This window comes from Rousettus aegyptiacus, unplaced genomic scaffold, assembly GCF_014176215.1.
Source record: "Rousettus aegyptiacus isolate mRouAeg1 unplaced genomic scaffold, mRouAeg1.p scaffold_m13_p_1, whole genome shotgun sequence".
Classification (NCBI taxonomy): Eukaryota; Metazoa; Chordata; class Mammalia; order Chiroptera; family Pteropodidae; genus Rousettus; species Rousettus aegyptiacus.
Window position 1 is genome coordinate 28,401,477 of NW_023416284.1, and position 16,409 is coordinate 28,417,885.

The window sequence follows — 16,409 nt, forward strand, 5'->3', positions numbered from 1 at the left end:
CTCTCGTGTGTGGAGGCTACAATTGCCCAAAGGAAGTCGAGGGGAGAGCAGATTGGATGTTAACGACTTGGTGGTAACCACTTTCTTCTCCTCCCTTCTTGGCAGGACTGCTGTTTATGCTCATTACGAGGAGGAGCCCTGCAGAGAGCAAATGATGACAGGTGAGTGTTCTGAGCAGTGTCTCTGAACACGCAGTTCTGATGCAGCACACAGAGGCATTTGGGGGGCGGTGGCTGTTCATCAGAATGACTCTTGAAGATCTGGGAAGCACACTGTGTGGAGCTGGAATAGCATCTCTAAGACTGGTTTTAATAATGGGATGCCAGTGGGAGCCAAGAAGTTCCAAACCTTTCCAAGTCCATTTCCCCTTCGGGGCAGACATGTAAGTCATGTCCTTCTTTTAGAGAAGCTAAGATGGACTCATGAGGGTATGGCGATCCCATGGTGATGACATAGGGGGCTTTGTGGGCTGGAGGCAAGGACAGTTACCTTGTTACAGCTGGGGCAGGTGCAAAGGTGCCCATGGCTATGAGCTAGTGAGCGCTTTTCCACCGGCCAGCTCTCTTTGTCTCAGACTTGCCATTTGGAATGAAAATGAGTGTCCTTAAGGAGGAGACACTGAGGAGAGCTCAAGCAAGCCTACCCACTATTGAATTTTAGCCCAGAGGTGGGCTTCTCAGCTGTTAGGCAGCTCGTTTTCACTGAGCACTGTCTTTGTGCTTGGCCTTGTCTTACTTGTTCTGAGGTACAAACATAAGGTGAACAAGGTTTTTGCCCTGGAAGAGCTAGCTGTCCAGTGTATGGTGCACATAGGTCAGTAGGCAACCAGTGATCGGTATCCTGCTTCCAGCTAAAATCCTCTGGGAACTTGGAGCAACATTCCATCTGGCCCTCTGCCTCACAGGAACCCCCTTCTTGCTGTTCCAGACACATAGCTGTTCTGCTTGCTTCTTCCGTTCTTTTAAAGGGACTTACTGACATTACTTGAGGTCATTGTGTTCCTCACAATTGCAAGATAACACTGTTAAAGTTTTTCCTTATTTGGAGTGGAAGTGGCTCCGCGTGAGCATCCCATCTTTACTTGGTAATTCTTGTTCTGCCCTGCAGGGCCATGTGAAACAAATCTGTTCCCGCTCTTATGTAATAGCCCCTTCTGTACGGCCCCAACACTGTGTATTTTCACCTGGCCCGATTTTAAGTGTTTTCAGCATCTTAGTTTTTCTCATCTTGGGTAATGACAATTTCCTGAAATGTTTATACTTACTTACTTAATTCTCTGAGGATGTCCATTGAATAGACTTGTCAAGAGTAAGTAGGTGCTTGGGCCAGACCTTAAAGAGTAAGTCTGCTATGGAAGAAGGGAACCAGAAGGTAGAGGTCATTTCAGTCTAGAGGAAAGGTTCGAGCAGATGCCTGCAGGGGAGAGCTGTGATTACTGGCACATTGGGGCACAGTTGGAAATTTTTTGAGGATGCACCCAGGTCCTATGTAAAAGAAGTCTGTATAGAGCTTTCTGTTTTATTCTCACTCCCTGAAACTTGCCACCCTCAATTAACTGCTCATTTTGCAACAGATCTTGAGTGAGTTAGTGTTGTAAGAAGTGCAACCTTGTGCTCACCCAGGGTAGTGCGTTGGGGCCTGTTTGCACATATTCGGTGTGCAGACACTGTGGTTCTTACCTCACTGGGCCTCAAGAACTTGGTGGTTGGGGTGAAGCACCATTGGTGGGCTTCCATGAGATGAGAAGGCCACAGGTCCTTGGAGCTAGAGGTGACTGAGTAGCCTTTGCTCTTTGGCAGGTGGGTCCATGTCTCATGTGCTGTGGCAATTCTGGAAGCAAGGTTTGTCAACATTGCAGAAAGAAGTCCAGTGGATGTGAGCAAAATTCCCCTGCCCCGCTTCAAGCTGGTAAGGAAGATGAGACGGGCTTGCAGACTCTTCATTGCTACCCTTTTTACAAGTCTCTAGGTAGAGGATAACATAGTATGTCTGAGGGCAACCTCTCTTGGCCCAGTGGCCAGCCTTTACCCATTGATTTTGATCAGAGTTTGTGATTCTCGCCTAAAATCATACGAGATTCAAAGAAGGTGTGTTTGTGCCCTTGTGTTTGGGAAGGAGGTTGGCTCCTACTGGTTTGGCTATGTGCATTTGGGCCAGGGAACGATAGGGAAGACTGTACTGTCAGTTCCTGGAATCACTGGCTTGCTTCCCTTGTGTCGTAGAAGTGCGTCTTCTGTAAGAAGCGGAGGAAAAGAACTGCTGGCTGCTGTGTGCAATGTTCACATGGCCGTTGCCCAACTGCCTTCCACGTGAGCTGTGCCCAGGCCGCAGGAGTGATGATGCAGCCGGATGACTGGCCTTTTGTCGTCTTCATTACCTGCTTTCGGCACAAGATTCCTAATTTGGAGGTGAGGGAGAGAGCCATTCTAGAATCCTCTTGACAGTTTCCAGGATCATTTTCTTTGCAGGCTGTTCATTTGTTGTGTCAGCAAATATTTCCTCAAGCATTATGCTTTATGGAGAATGCTGATGAGTAAGGGATTAAGCGATGGCCCTCGTCCATTGCTACTCCCTGCCTGGTGCTTCCTAATCTGGTGGCACCAAACTGCTTGTGGCTGATTCCTTTTGATTATTTGTTTACTTGTTTACCTCTGCTCCAAGATAAACACCTTAAGGGGCCATGTTTTATTAATCTGAGTGTCTGTTAACTTAGCATAGTGTCAGGGACATAGTGGAAGCTCTGTGAATGTTGTGTACTAATACAGAGGGCTCCTGTCAGGTAACTGTCATACAGTAGATTTTGTACTTCTCTAAATGTTGAAGCTTGGAGAAAGATACATGTAATTTTAGCTAGAGAAGTTATGGAAGGGTTTGGGTAGAAGGTAGCATTTGAAGTGGGTCTTAAACAATAGGAATTGTGAGTGGGAGGGCATTCAAGGCTTCAGAAATAGCACAGACAAGTTTCAGGAGAATGAAACATGTAAGACTGGTTCTGGAACCATGGTGAGAATGATACAGAAGCTGAAGGCCTTGGACTGTTATTGCTTTTATTCAATAAGGAGAACTGTTACAATATTATGATTTTGAGCTACATTTTTTTTTTTTTTAATCAATCACTCTAGTAGATTCACAGATTGGAGGAATAAGACTTTGAGTCAGGGAGGCCAGTTATCCTAGGAGAGAAGTGAGGCCTCAAAAAGGAACACATAGGCAGAGCTTTAGAGTCACATCTAATCCTTATTGCTGTACCATTTGGGATCATGGAAAAGTCCTTGTTGGCTGACTGGATTCTCCTCTTTCATAGAGGTGTTTCACTGAGAACAGGAGATGGTCAGGGGTGGGTTAGGGGCTTAGGAAGATGAAAAATAGTCAATTTAAGAATGTGACTCCAGAGGAGTAAAAGTTAAGATAGCATTGAGTCACGGCTCTGGTAGGGAAATAGGAATTTTGTTATGCAACAGGATAGTGATTTTATGATTATCAGTTGCACTCCACATCCTTAAATTGGTGGCTGTAGACTGCTGATGCTGTGAGGAAATGGGGGATACTGTTGAGTTTTTCATTAATTCATTCTTCACATATTCATTGGGCATCTACTACATGTCAGGAAACAAAGTTGCAGCCTATCCAGTGAGGCACAAATGTGATGGGTAAATTTAAGGCAGGATAAGGGAAAAGGAAGGGGAGGTAGTGAGGAAGTGTCAATATGCTGACATTTTGATGTGAGAGAGCCAGCATGCAAGATAACTGGGGAATAGCATTTCAGGTAGAGGGAACCAGCAGTGCAAAAATTGCAAGGTGGGAAGACACTTGGCATGCATGCTCAGAACAGCAGGGAGGCCAGCATGGCTGGAGTGTTTGCTTGGGCAGTTTGGGGAGGAGTGGTTGGACACAAGGCCACAGATGCTCTGTGATCCCATTTGTATCAAAGGCAAGTTCAGAATGAGAAGAAGTGTAATGTGAGGGTCCGAGAGATGGCAGGGCCCTTGTAATGGAGAGTCATTTGTAGTATGCAGCTGAGGACATCCAGGGGACCTCAGTCTTTGTGCCCTAGCTTTGGGGGTAGAGCTAATACTCAGATCTGTGTGGAGCATTGTCTGGGGGCCCTGGGCTACAGATCACCTGTTGAGTGTCTACTTTGATGTGTGTCTAAGTTTTGTGCATTAGTAGGTGCTGTTTGGTCAATTCTTGGCAAAAATAGAGAAGTCAGAAAAGTCTGTTTTGAGAGTTTGGGATAAGATAGTATTATATGAGAACACTTGTGGACTGGAAACTAGGGAGGAAACTGCACTTATGCAGAAAAATATACTAGTTTATTCCAGTGTCCTGTTTGGGGTATGGATATCTGGAAAGACCTGTCTCACCTCCCATCTCTTTCTACTTTTTACTATTCCATTCCTATGCTTATCTTTCTCTGGTAAAGAGAAACCAATTGATCTTGGGCTCCATTTGCCAGACCTATATCAAGTCAATATGGGAGTAACCCAAGCCTCTGTTTTTTCCAGCGTGCCAAGGGAGCCTTGCAGAGCATCACTGCAGGCCAGAAGGTCATTAGCAAGCACAAGAACGGGCGCTTCTACCAGTGTGAGGTTGTCAGGCTCACCACTGAGACCTTCTATGAAGTCAACTTTGATGATGGCTCCTTCAGCGACAATCTCTACCCTGAGGACATAGTGGTAACGTCTGCAAGGAGCTTCTTGAGCTTCTTTGGGTCTGGGGACATTTCTAGGTCTGAGTGGCAGACTAGACTGGTTGTAGACCTGCCTCCCTTTTTTAAGGCAGGCCCAGAGTCTCATCAGTTGCCTTCAAACAACAACAAAAAAAGCCTTTGGACTGGTCTTTTCTGTACAAAGGAAGTTGTGTGCCGCTCTAGAAGCTTGTAGGAATAAGTGTTCCCTGCAGTTCTTTGGAACGTCTTGTAGTTCAGTCTAAACTGTCCTTGACGGCAGTCTACTGCAGTGACAGAGCCCAGGCTTTCAGATCAGATCCTTGTGCCACTGCCAGCTCTATTCCTTAGCAGCTATGTGAATTTGGGAGAATTACCCAATTCTCTTTTCTACCATGCCCTCTTAGTAGATATATGGAATTAGCTTTTGGTTCTTTACAATTAAAGGCTTTGGGGCTGAGTAAAAACTGCTCGAAGGTACCTGTGGCCTGCTTATCTTATCAAAACCTGAGACAGGAGGCCCTGCCTGGACCCAGCCCTAGGTTTCCTGGCTCAGGACTCAGGACTTAGTTCAGGTTTCCCCTGTCATCCTTCCTTTTCATGTATTAGACTAAGCAGCAAGGTAGTGGGATGGAGCCACTTCTTCCTTTATCAGGTGTTGCCCGCATTTATGCCACATGAGGAACACATTGGCTAAAAGCTCATCCATTAGTTAGAAGGTAGACTTACACTGTAGTAAAGATGGCAGTAACATCTTTGTGGCAGTAGAATAGCTGCGACTTACTAAGCTCTTCCAGTATGCCAGGCACTATATGCTGTGTTTTATGCCAAGTATTTCTGTCACCTTTCATACCAACTCTGAGAAGTAGGTCGTATTATCTCTACCTTACAGAAAACAGTGACCTCAGGACTCTCTTCTAAAAGTTACTGAGGACCCTAAAGAGCTTGTGTTTTTGTGGGTTATGTTTATAAGTATTTACTCCATTAGAAATTAAAACTGAGATTGATTTGAAATAATTCAAAATGATATTTTTAATGAAAATAACTATTTAAAAACAATATTAGGAGGAAGAATGCCATTTTTCTAGTTTTGCAAATTTCTTTAATGTCACATCCAGTCTGTTGCAAAATACTGTTTTGATTTTATATGAAGAAAATTGTCTCAAATATGTAATTGGACAGGGGAAGAGTATTATAAATAGCCTTTCAGATGATTTTGGTTATCGTTCTTTGCTATTACACCAAAACTCAATTAGGTGGTAGTTCCTTAAAAGTTAGTGTGGCTTCTCAGAGAAGTTCATTGAACCTTGTATACTGTTCTATTAAAATCTGTTGGTCTCTCTGCTCTGAGAATGGCTGTCTCACCCCCGCATGATTTTATAACATACGTATTTGTGCATTGGGCTATGCAGGCCTTCTAAATGTTGTTAAAATTTTTATACAGTATCAAAAATTACATTCATTTGTATGACTAATCTCAGAAAAATCTTTAAATTTGGGGAAGTTTCAAGCTCATATGGGTGATAAATTTACCCCAAATTCTAATTTTTCCTTGAAAGCTTAGATTTTTATCATTGGCAATACCGTCAGTTGTTTTCCTTGAAGTGACAAGGTCACTTCATTTTCAAGATGTATGCCAATACTCAAATCTGAGTAACGATAGTTTGTCACTCATTTTTTTCAATTAGAGCTGTGTTCCATGAAAAGAGCAGCTACTTCAACTCACAACTCAGTTACACAGTGCTTTTCCTCAAGACCTCTGTTGTGCCTCGGCACGCAGCAGAGGTGTCTTTTGTGTACTTCCACATAAGCAGGAATTCATCCTGGTTCATTCTTCCTGAGGTAGGTGGTGGTTACCACTGTGTTCAGGTGGACTGACTTTTTATCCTTCTCTTACTCTTCCCTCAGAGTCAGGACTGTCTCCAGTTGGGTCCTCCTGCTGAAGGGGAAGTGGTCCAGGTGCGATGGACAGATGGCCAAGTCTATGGAGCCAAGTTTGTGGCCTCTCATCCCATCCAGATGTACCAGGTAGCCAAAGGTTTTTGTTGGGAACTGGGGGGCACTTGATTAATTCAGCGTATCCTCTTTGGCCAAAGGTGAGTCTTTGCTCTTGGGAGAGCTTAATGGTCAGTAAGAATCCTTTTAGAGCTAGGGGCTTTCCGGTGTCCAGTCCGTCAGGTGTGGCTTCAAGCATGGCAGTCCTTCAGTGTTCTGAATCCATCCCTGACTACAGGAAGTTGCCGCTGTGCATGGTGGTCCAGGGGGAGAGTCAGGGTTGTCTTAGTCAAAGATCTTTGTTTCCTTGGTAGGTGGAGTTTGAGGATGGCTCACAGCTTGTGGTTAAGAGAGATGATGTTTATACTCTGGATGAAGAGCTTCCTAAGAGAGTCAAGTCTAGACTGGTGAGTATTTTTTCTGTGTGCCCTCGGTTCCTTCCTAGGAGGGAGGGAACAAGGCAAGGATGTGTGTCCCTTTGTTTTTTTCTTGTGGTGGTGGGCCACAAAATGCTCATTTGGCTTGCCTGTTCTTCTGTAGTCAGTAGCCTCAGATATGCGCTTCAACGAGATTTTCACGGAGAAAGAAGTTAAACAGGAAAAGAAACGGCAAAGAGTTATCAACTCGAGATACCGGGAAGATTACATTGAGCCTGCACTATACCGGGCCATCATGGAGTAGGTGCTTCCAGGGGCCAAGAGATTCTCGGCCATCAAGGCAAGAGCACTCTAGGGGTTCCACAGCACAGCAGACACTTGGAACTCTGAAGTCTCTAAAATGAAGTTGTAAAATGAAAAGGAAAGAAATAACACCCCATTATCTTCTCATCCCACCTTCATCGCATTCTGCTCTAGTGAAAGGACAAGCCATTCTTGGACACGTAACAGCACTCGCTGAGCACTGGAATGCTGTGGCTGCAGTCTCCAGTCTCCAGTCTCTAATGGGGTCAACTATGCTGGCTGGGCTGGTTGCCCTTTTCCAGGCCTAGGACATAGCTTCCTAACGATCACCCGCACCAACTAGGAAGAGGTGCTGGTGCTTGCCCCTTTTTCCTTCCCCCCTTTTGTATTTATGTATGTGGGTGTGTGTGTGGGTGTGTGCGTGTGTGTGCGTGCGCGCATGTGTGTGTGTGTGTTTGGTCTGGACCAGCTTCTGCCAGCCCCTGGCCTTTACTTTCTTCCTTGCCTATCCAGGGCAAACAAAATGTGAAATTCTGCCCTCAGCTGAGCTGAGTAAGGGCCCATGGGGTTGGCTGGAGATGGATGTGGCATCTGTCTGTCCCTGGAAATGCCTCAAGGGAGTGCCAGCAAAGCTGCATTATTGTGATGCTAAGGAGTTAATGCCACCTCTTTGTCATCTCTTAAAGGAGAAGATAGGGGTAATATGGGTGTGTGCCCACATCTCTCTAGGCACAGAACCCCTGTGGCACAGTATTAGAGGATGTGGGTGGGGAATAATCTGAAGGGGCATCTTAATATGGAAGCAGGCAGAGCCTGGTGGGTGATTCTGTCAACAGAAAATTGTAATCATGCAGGGGCTGGGAGGGTTAAGATGAACTAGGGCCACTGGTGCCAGGGGCAGGTTTGCCCATGGTCTAGGGGTGGGAGGGAGTGGATTTGGGAGGGGGAGGGTGGGACTGGAGGGCAACACTGATGGGGATAAACAGGTTTATGCTCCTAATGAATTTGTTTGCCTGGGCCCAGGATTGGAGGGCTTCACACCTGTACCCTGTGTATACAAGAATCAGATTTATAATACTCCCATTTTTTTGTTACGTATGAACGCTATAAACCAAATTATTTTGAAAACTGGTGCATCACCTTGTCCTTAGCAATAAAACATGTTGAGCAGAGGATTGCCTGTGTCTGCCCCAAGGAGCCTGAGTGGCCCAGGGTCAGGCCAGTGGTGTATCTAGAGTCACAGGCTCTGGAGCAGGGCCATGTATTTTAAGAAGTCATTCTGGGAAGCTGTCCTAAAGAGATGGGTTCCTTGACAAGTTCTGGTCCTGTGGCTTTGTACTAGGCTAAGCATGGTAGGACATGGGGAGCAGAGACACCTCTGGCCATGAGCACTTTTTGCTTCCCCTGCCTTAGAGATGGGAAAGAGGTAATAAAGAGCAGACCACCACTTAGCCTATAGAACTGAATTTGCTCTCTCACTTCTATTCCACTTCATTGAGCTGGTCAAGTTCATGCCAGAGTCTATGTTCCATACAAATTGTAGAACCAGCTTGAAAGGAAGGGGGTACGTTTTACATGCTTAAGGAGCAAGGGACTCAAACCCCAGAGATATGGGGTCCTGAAGCTCTAAGTTGCCTGTTGGTGAGAAGTTTCCCTGGAGGAAGAGCTAGTCCCCTTGCCTGGTGGGTTCCTGAGGTCCAGGTGAATAGGGATAGAGTGGCAGCAGGCCATGGAGGGCCAGTGACTCGGTACGGGGCTTGGGCACAACAGAGCTGCACAACAGAGCTGGTCCTTTGATGGCTAGGTACTCCCTGTTCATGGCTATGTCCAGTTGTAGGAGAGGCTTGGTGTCCTGGGGCTTGGGAGGTGGCTACTTTGTGGGTGTCTTATTGTGGGGCAAGGGAGAAGCAGCAGGTTTCAAAGATACTTCTCTATGCCAACTCCTTCTAGGGACCAAGAAAGGGAGGTTGGCTTTTTGGTGAGGCACCCAGTGATTCCCAGGGGATACTGTAAGGAAGATTGGGTGGAGGCAAGCCTTAATGGATTGGTGAGCCCTGGGAGCACATTTGGAGGGAAGGAACACATCCCTAGCTTAGCAGGGTCCCAAACCTCCCTACCTTCACTGATTCCACCTTCCTTGGAGGACCTGCAGAGTTCTTAACTATTTTTATAGAAACTACTTTTTACTTTGGTCAGTCTAATAACTCTGGGGAAACCGAGGTTTAAAGAGCTATGTAGAGATTTTCTTAAATCACACAGAATAGGCTTTTCTCTCCCTGCCTGCCAGTGTAGTCAGGCTCAGGCCTCAGAGGACCCATTCCAGGGAAGGGAAAGCAAAGCCAGCCTGTCTTAGGCAGGCTTCTAGAGGCCTTTTTGCCAGGGCAACTTCCCTCCTTTGCTAAGGTGGCGTCTCTGGCTTGGTAACCAAGGATCCTCCTATCAGAGGAATAAACGTTTGAAATTGTGTCGCAGGCAAATAAATGTCAGGGCTCAGGTGCTGCAATGAGGTTGTAGAAGAGAGCTGGGACCTCCAGAGCTGCTAAGGCTAGATGAGATGGGGCAGGGCGGAGTGGTCCTGTGTCCCGACACGATTTTCTGCGAGGCTCTGAAATTGGTAATACAGGAACAGTCTGGGACCCCCGTCCCTACTTACCCCATAGAATTGGACAGGGTCGCCGAGTTCATGGATGTCAAAGTCATGGGCCTCAGGGAACGAACTGGCAGAGTTCCTTGGCGGGGAGTGAGTGACCCATCGCCATCCTGCATATTGCTCCCGGGAGGCTACCTGGCCTTACCCTCCCCACCCCCAACCCCTACCCATTCCCCCGTCCCCATCACCCTCACGGGCAAGGAAGCAGGCTCTGGAGAGGCTAGGTGATCCCAGCGGACAGCGACCCCTGCGGGCATTGGCCGTCCGCATCCCGAACGCGCGTCCTCTGGGGCGTGAAGACGGGGAAGGAGGATTCCTCGGGGCATTGAACGTGCTCCGGGGAGACGAGGCGAAGGTGTCTGCGCTGAGCAAGCTGGCGAGGTCGCGCTGTACCCGCGCGTAACCCGGCACCGTCTGCAGCTCCGAAGCCCTCGCAGCCCCAGTCCTCGCCCGCAGTACGGTCGGAAAACTCGGGAATCCTGTACTATTGGGCTGCTTTGGGCTGTGACCACCCACTGCCTGCAGCGCGGCTCTGCATTGGTCAGCCTCGCGCCCCGCCCGGCTCCCGCGCGCCGATTGGCCGGGAATGCCCGACCGCGGGCAAGGGCGCTGAGGCGGAGAGCAGGATTGGTGGTCCCGCCGTCCCTGGGTCGCGGCCGCGCGCTCCGCCCGCCGCTGCGTCCCCACTATGGCGGCGTCCATGCCGCCCACCGCGTCGTGGGCGCCCGCCGGGGTTCCCCCGCGGCTCCCGCTGCCGCCCGCGCCGTCGCCTCCGTCTTCCCGTCCGCGCGGGGTGCGGCGCCGCCTTCCCGCTTCCTCCCTCACCGCTGCGGTAAGCGCCCGTACCGCGCGCGTCCGAGTGCGGCATCCCGCGCGGCTAATGGTCACCGCGCCGCTCCGCCCCTCCCCCTCCGCCCGCGGTTCCCGAGTCCCGGCGGGCGTGGGACCCGCGCGCGCTCTGCCTGAGGAAGGAGCGGTTGGGGCGCTGCCCGGTCCTCTCAGAAGCATGACGTCCGGCGGGGACTGGGGGCTTGGCCCGGGAGTCCGGCCTCTGGACCACCTCCCTTAGGTGGGGGCTGCCAGGCCTAAGCGGGGAGGACAGCCGGACCCGGGCCGAACGGCCTGAGGTCACCTGAGTGCGAGACCCCGCAGCGCTGCGCGCGTTGTCGCAGAGGAAGGACACGTCAGGCCGGCCTTTGCTCTGGGGAGAGGAAGGAGAAGTCCAGGGACAGCCTGAGCGGGAATACGCAGCGGACTAGTAGTGGCTGTCATTGCTCACTGCTCTCCTGGCAGCCAGATGTTTAGCGGACCGGGGTCAACTTGATTGGCAAAGTACTCACTCTTCTTGCTTCCTTTCGTTCTGGCACTTCTCCATATCGTTTATTCGGCGATCTCGTCACCTTAGTGACGAGAGCAGGTTTGGTTAGGATTGTGCCTCACGAATATTTGGATAATTTTTTACAACAGTGCCCATTTTTATGATTCTGTCATAAACTTTATGTCTTTTTTCCTCACATTTGAGGACGTAGTGAAACTGTGAGCGAAATCATTTTAATTAATTGAGAGAGAGAGAGGGAGAGACCAATGAAAGCAGCTGTTACTTCTATAAAAAATAAAAAACTTTTTGTGGATATACTTTGAGTTATCTATGTTATAGATAATTGAACATGAAGTAGAAAAAGGTACTTATTAGATTCCTGACAGTAAAATTAGCCATCATGGAAAATGAGGTTATTTCTAAGTCAGAATTGCTATGGAGTGATGATCACTGAACTGTTTGGTATACCTTCAAGTCAAAAGATTAAAAGGAAGCGGGCATAAAAATTTATAACCTAATGGTGTTTTAAAATAATCTCTTAAAGCATCAGAGTTCCTAATATTAAAGATTCTTAACTCAGGGACGTTTCCAAATATTAATCTCTCCATTTCACATGTCACATGAGGAAATAAGATGTACATAGTTTTAGAGACTAATTGACTTTGGATCACCCCTAGTATCTATTGAGTACATATTGTATGCAAGGCAATACCATGGTGTGGACCTCAGTACCTGTAAGGTATGAGGCTTATTCTAATGGGCCTGTAATTTATTTGTGGAATAAAGGGCACACAGGGAAATGGTAATAAAAGATTTGGTCTCTAGAATTCTGAGACGGTAGGTACTATGAGAAGGCAGGAGTTGAGCCATGAAAGGGTAGGTATGAATGAATGATGGAGAAGAAGTGAGGAAATAAGAAAGCAAGAATGGTAAAGGTGGCATGGGAGAACCTGAAATGCCCACGGTGGTTTCAGGGAGTTTCCTATATTGGAAAAAGCGGGGAGATAAGGTTGTACAAAAAAAGATAGATTGATGGCATCAAATCAAGAAGTAGCTTTGTCCCAGATGAAGCAAAGGATAACAAGTAGTAACTGTATTTACTTCAGATGAAGCTGGAGTCAGCCATTAGAAAAGATGTACAACTTTGTTACTTTTCTCAGCCACCCAGGATTCATACCTCAAGATCCATTCTTGCCTTTCCTTTTTTCACCCTCTAGGTTCAGCTGGTTGCCAGGTCTTATCAATACTGTCTCTGTACTCTTTCTTGTATCTGCTTCCTTTTGTTCTTACGGTTATCACACTGATTTGGGGCCTTTGATATACCAATCCCTTGAATTATTGCAGAAACCCCATACACTTTTTTTTTTCTTTCTTCCCATCTGTCTTGTCTACTACTATCACTTTCAGATAACTCACTTCCCCAGCCAAGACTTAATGACTCCCCACTGTGTGTTGAATTAAGCACAGACCAGCCTTGCATGGGCACTATGGGTAAATGCATTTCTAGCAATTTACTTAGATTTTTATTATGTTTTCTGAGTCAGCGGAACTGTTGTTCTATGTGCTTTGCTCTTTGTACTCTATATCTTTGCTCATGTTGCTCTTTCTATCTTAAATGACTTCCTTCAATCTCTAATTGTTGATTCTTACTCATATTTCAGGGCCATTTGATATGGAATTTCCTTTGTGAAACTTTTCTGTATGTTTCTCCCCATCTAGATGGGACTTGTCTCTCGTTTAAACCATGATAACACTAGAGTCTACCTTTTTGCTACAGTTGCCAACATAAGACTAAAACTTTTTCAAGACATGGGCTATCTTCTTCATTATCTAGCACAGTGTTTTGTACACAGTAGGTGCTTGGCAAATATATTTTATATTGAACATAGCTTTGAACCAGGATGGCTGCAAGGAAAATTCTTTGTGCAAACAAAATATTCATCACAAAATCTGTAAATAAAGTTACTTATGTGAAAGAATTCCTTACTGAGAGATCTGGTGTATTGATTTGGATAGCCTGGGTTAGGCTGCATTAACAAAAACTCTTGAGACTTAAGTGGCTTAACAGAACAAAAGTTGACTTCTCATTAATTCCGCATGTCCAAAATGAGTACATGAAGAACTCTACTTCCCACAGTCACTCAGGGACCCAGGCTGATAGAAACTCCATCTTAACAGGGTGTTTCCAAGATTATTTTGATTGCGTGAAAGATGGTGTTCAAGGAAAGTTACTGTCCCAAAGTGGCATGTGTCACTTTCATTTATATTTCATTGACTAAGACAAGTGACTCGGCCATGCCTAACTTTAAAGAAACACAGAGAGTTGCAGTCTTAGCATGTACCTGGAAAGCAAAGAGCCAGAAATAATTTGTGTACAGTGCAAATGACTACTACATCTCTTTGAGTATCATGGCCCATAAGAGATTAGAGGTCACAAAATCAGATGGACTAGTAGAGACAAACATATTAACAGTAGCAAGAATTAATAGCTCTAACTAGGCATGGATTGAGGGTGGATTGAGAAGTCAGAACTTCATTATATGCATTGTAAATGATCACAGTCTAACGCTATTGATACAGGGGCAATCTATTATATCTCGGGACAGTCATTCCTAAGGGCACACTATTTTATAGAACCCTCAGTGAATGAACACAGGAATGGTCCTGAGGCATCCAAAAAAAGTTAAATTACCTTCAAGATATTCAATTTAAGAAGCCAAGAAGTGTCTAATAACTTGAAGTACCTTTTCATTGGATGATTAAACTAAAAAGGAATCTAGGTTCAGCTTGGTTGGTTTAATTTGGTTTAATTGAGGCTATCAAACTTTGGTATTTGGAGAGGAGATTTCACTTTTGACAAAGAATAGAAGCATAGAGTGGAGCTGTTTGGAGCCCTAGTTCAGGAGGTAAGATCTGGGTTGAAATCTTGGCTCTGCCGCTATTGTCTGACACTGAGCAAGTAAGTGTCTTATTCTTGAGCCTGAGTTTCCTTATCAGTGAGACAGATAGTGTGGTGGTTATGAGGATTAAATGAGTTTAGGTAATGTGCTTTGCACAGTCCCTGGTTCAGAGTAAGCACTCATGATCATGTCTATCAGTAGCAGCAGCAGCAGCAGCAGCAGCAGCAGCAGCAGCAGCAACAACAGAATTTGACGGAACTTTGAGAAATTGGGTAAGGTAACCCCAGAGATGTAGGTAGAAAGGTTCCCCCAGATTTTCCTACCTTTTTCTCTTTTTTGGATAGCATTCTTGCCACACCTTTATTGTTTTCATATCTATCATGTTTTGCTTAGTTGTATACATGTTTGTGTCTCCCATTAGACTAGGTGCTCTTGTCATCCCACAAATATTTATTGAACATGAACTCTGTGCTGGGCTCTATGCTACGCCAGACATTAGGCATTATAAATATGAAAGGTATGTCCCTGGCCTCAAAGAACCTATAGTGTGGTAGGACCAGAAGCCAGTAAACCAGCAGTTAGAATACATTGTAACAAGGGCTGTGTTTGTGGGTCCTGTGAGATCGCCTATATTCACACTGGGAATAAAAATAATGGTTTTCCAGAGAAGTTCACACCTAACCTAAGTCTTGGAGAATCACTAGTTACTAGCTGGGTGGCTGTGGGTTTAAAAGGCTTTTCAGTCAGGGAACAATGTGTGCAGTGGCCTAGAAACACAGAAAGTGGCTACATCCTCAAGATGTTTGAATGGCAAGAGAACAGGGTATGTTTGAGGAGTATCCTCAAGATGTTTGAATGGTAAGAGAACAGGGTATGTTTGAGGAGGCTGCCAAAGTTGAACCGTGAAGGCTTTGTGAGTCCAGGAATCCAGGAATTAAAACTTTGTCTTCAGATGATTAGGAGCCACTCGAAGGATTCAAAGGTAGGAAATAACTTTTATCAGCTTTGCCTCTTAGGAAGATCACTGTGTGTGGAGGAAGTAGAGTAGTAATGTCCTATTTCCCTGACATGGGAACTTCTGAGGTTTGCAACCATAGTACCGTGCCTACTACACAAGAGTCATAAAATATTTATGTTTAAGGAGAGATTAAAGTGAAATGAGACTGGAGGAAAGGATACCAGTTAGGCTGTTGCAGTCACATGAGGGCTGTGTCCATGTCTTTCCTAGGAGTAGAAGAGAGTCTCATGGCTTCACCAATTTCTACAGTATGACGTTGGGCAGGCTTCAGAACCTCTCGTATCTTCTTGGTTTTCAACTTAAAAATGGGGATAAAAATCACTACCTTTCAAGGTTGCTTGAAGATTAAGCAAACATGTAAAAAACCTGATCTTATGCTATTAGGTACATAAGGGGCCTCTTATAATAAAAGTACTAGTTTTAGGATTCCTAATGTTTAGTATATTACCTGGTTCATGGTAGATAATCATTAGCCTTCAATGCTACCACCTAGAGATAGCCATTGCCAACATTGTGGTTTTATTTACACATTGTAAATGATTGATGATGCCGAACTGGCAGTGTCAGGCATGAGGGAATTATTCTGAGATCAAGAAGGAAAGAATCGATTGGAATATTATACCAATTTAAACATTCTTCAAATGCCATCAGATTATATCTGGCTATTCAGCTGTTCCCAGCCCTCACTCAGAAGTCATACATGCACATGTGCATACACTCTTGCTACTGATATTTTAATGTGCTCACTGCATGGGCTGCTAAAATATATGCACTTATCCTTTAGCCTGTCATTGTCATTGTTGACTCTCTCCTCCTGAAATTGTGCTCTTCCTCAGTCTTCTGAATGTGTTTTTAAAGATTATAATGGGGTTCTAATTCTGATTTGGTCTTCATCATGTTTCTTCCTGGTCGTCCTAGCTGATAGAAGTTTCTCCTTGCCGAACTATATAACTTAATTTATGTTATTCTGAGTGAATGTCATCTCCTTCCTTGTCTTATTATTTGTCTGCATGTCAGTAAATTTCCCTTTTCCTGGATATCAGTATTTCTTACAAAATAATGAAAAGATGGTTTGTTAATGTATTTTTAACATGACTTGAAAACCCACTGAAACCTTTTGTTTGAAATATGTTAAACAGGTTAGAAAATTCTGTTACTAACTTTTTAAAGTATATGGCAGTG

The 16,409-nt window shown here is 45.6% G+C and overlaps 2 protein-coding genes across 10 annotated transcripts in view; both read left to right on the plus strand.

Annotated features, from left to right (window-relative positions):
* Positions 1-8,514, plus strand: part of KDM4A (lysine demethylase 4A) — a 38,475-nt gene extending 29,961 nt beyond the window's left edge. For 4 of the 7 annotated variants that reach the window (XM_016123720.2, XM_016123717.2, XM_016123719.2 and 1 more), the window contains 7 exons: positions 106-161; positions 1,800-1,908; positions 2,223-2,408; positions 4,506-4,676; positions 6,575-6,694; positions 6,976-7,068; positions 7,202-7,342. In XM_016123720.2, the coding sequence (XP_015979206.2) occupies positions 106-161; positions 1,800-1,908; positions 2,223-2,408; positions 4,506-4,676; positions 6,575-6,694; positions 6,976-7,068; positions 7,202-7,342 (876 nt within the window). Of the gene's footprint in view, positions 1-105; positions 162-1,799; positions 1,909-2,222; positions 2,409-4,505; positions 4,677-6,574; positions 6,695-6,975; positions 7,069-7,201 lie in introns of all 7 variants that reach the window. The other 3 variants (XM_016123722.2, XM_036232868.1, XM_016123721.2) reach the window with 2 other exon arrangements.
* Positions 8,515-10,665: 2,151 nt separating this feature from the next.
* The window catches only part of ST3GAL3 (ST3 beta-galactoside alpha-2,3-sialyltransferase 3), a 156,380-nt gene continuing 150,636 nt past the window's right edge, over positions 10,666-16,409 (plus strand). For 2 of the 3 annotated variants that reach the window (XM_016123705.2, XM_016123707.2), the window contains exon 1: positions 10,669-10,823. The gene's annotated coding sequence lies outside the window, so the exon portion shown is untranslated. Of the gene's footprint in view, positions 10,824-16,409 lie in introns of all 3 variants that reach the window. The other variant, XM_036232888.1, reaches the window with a different exon arrangement.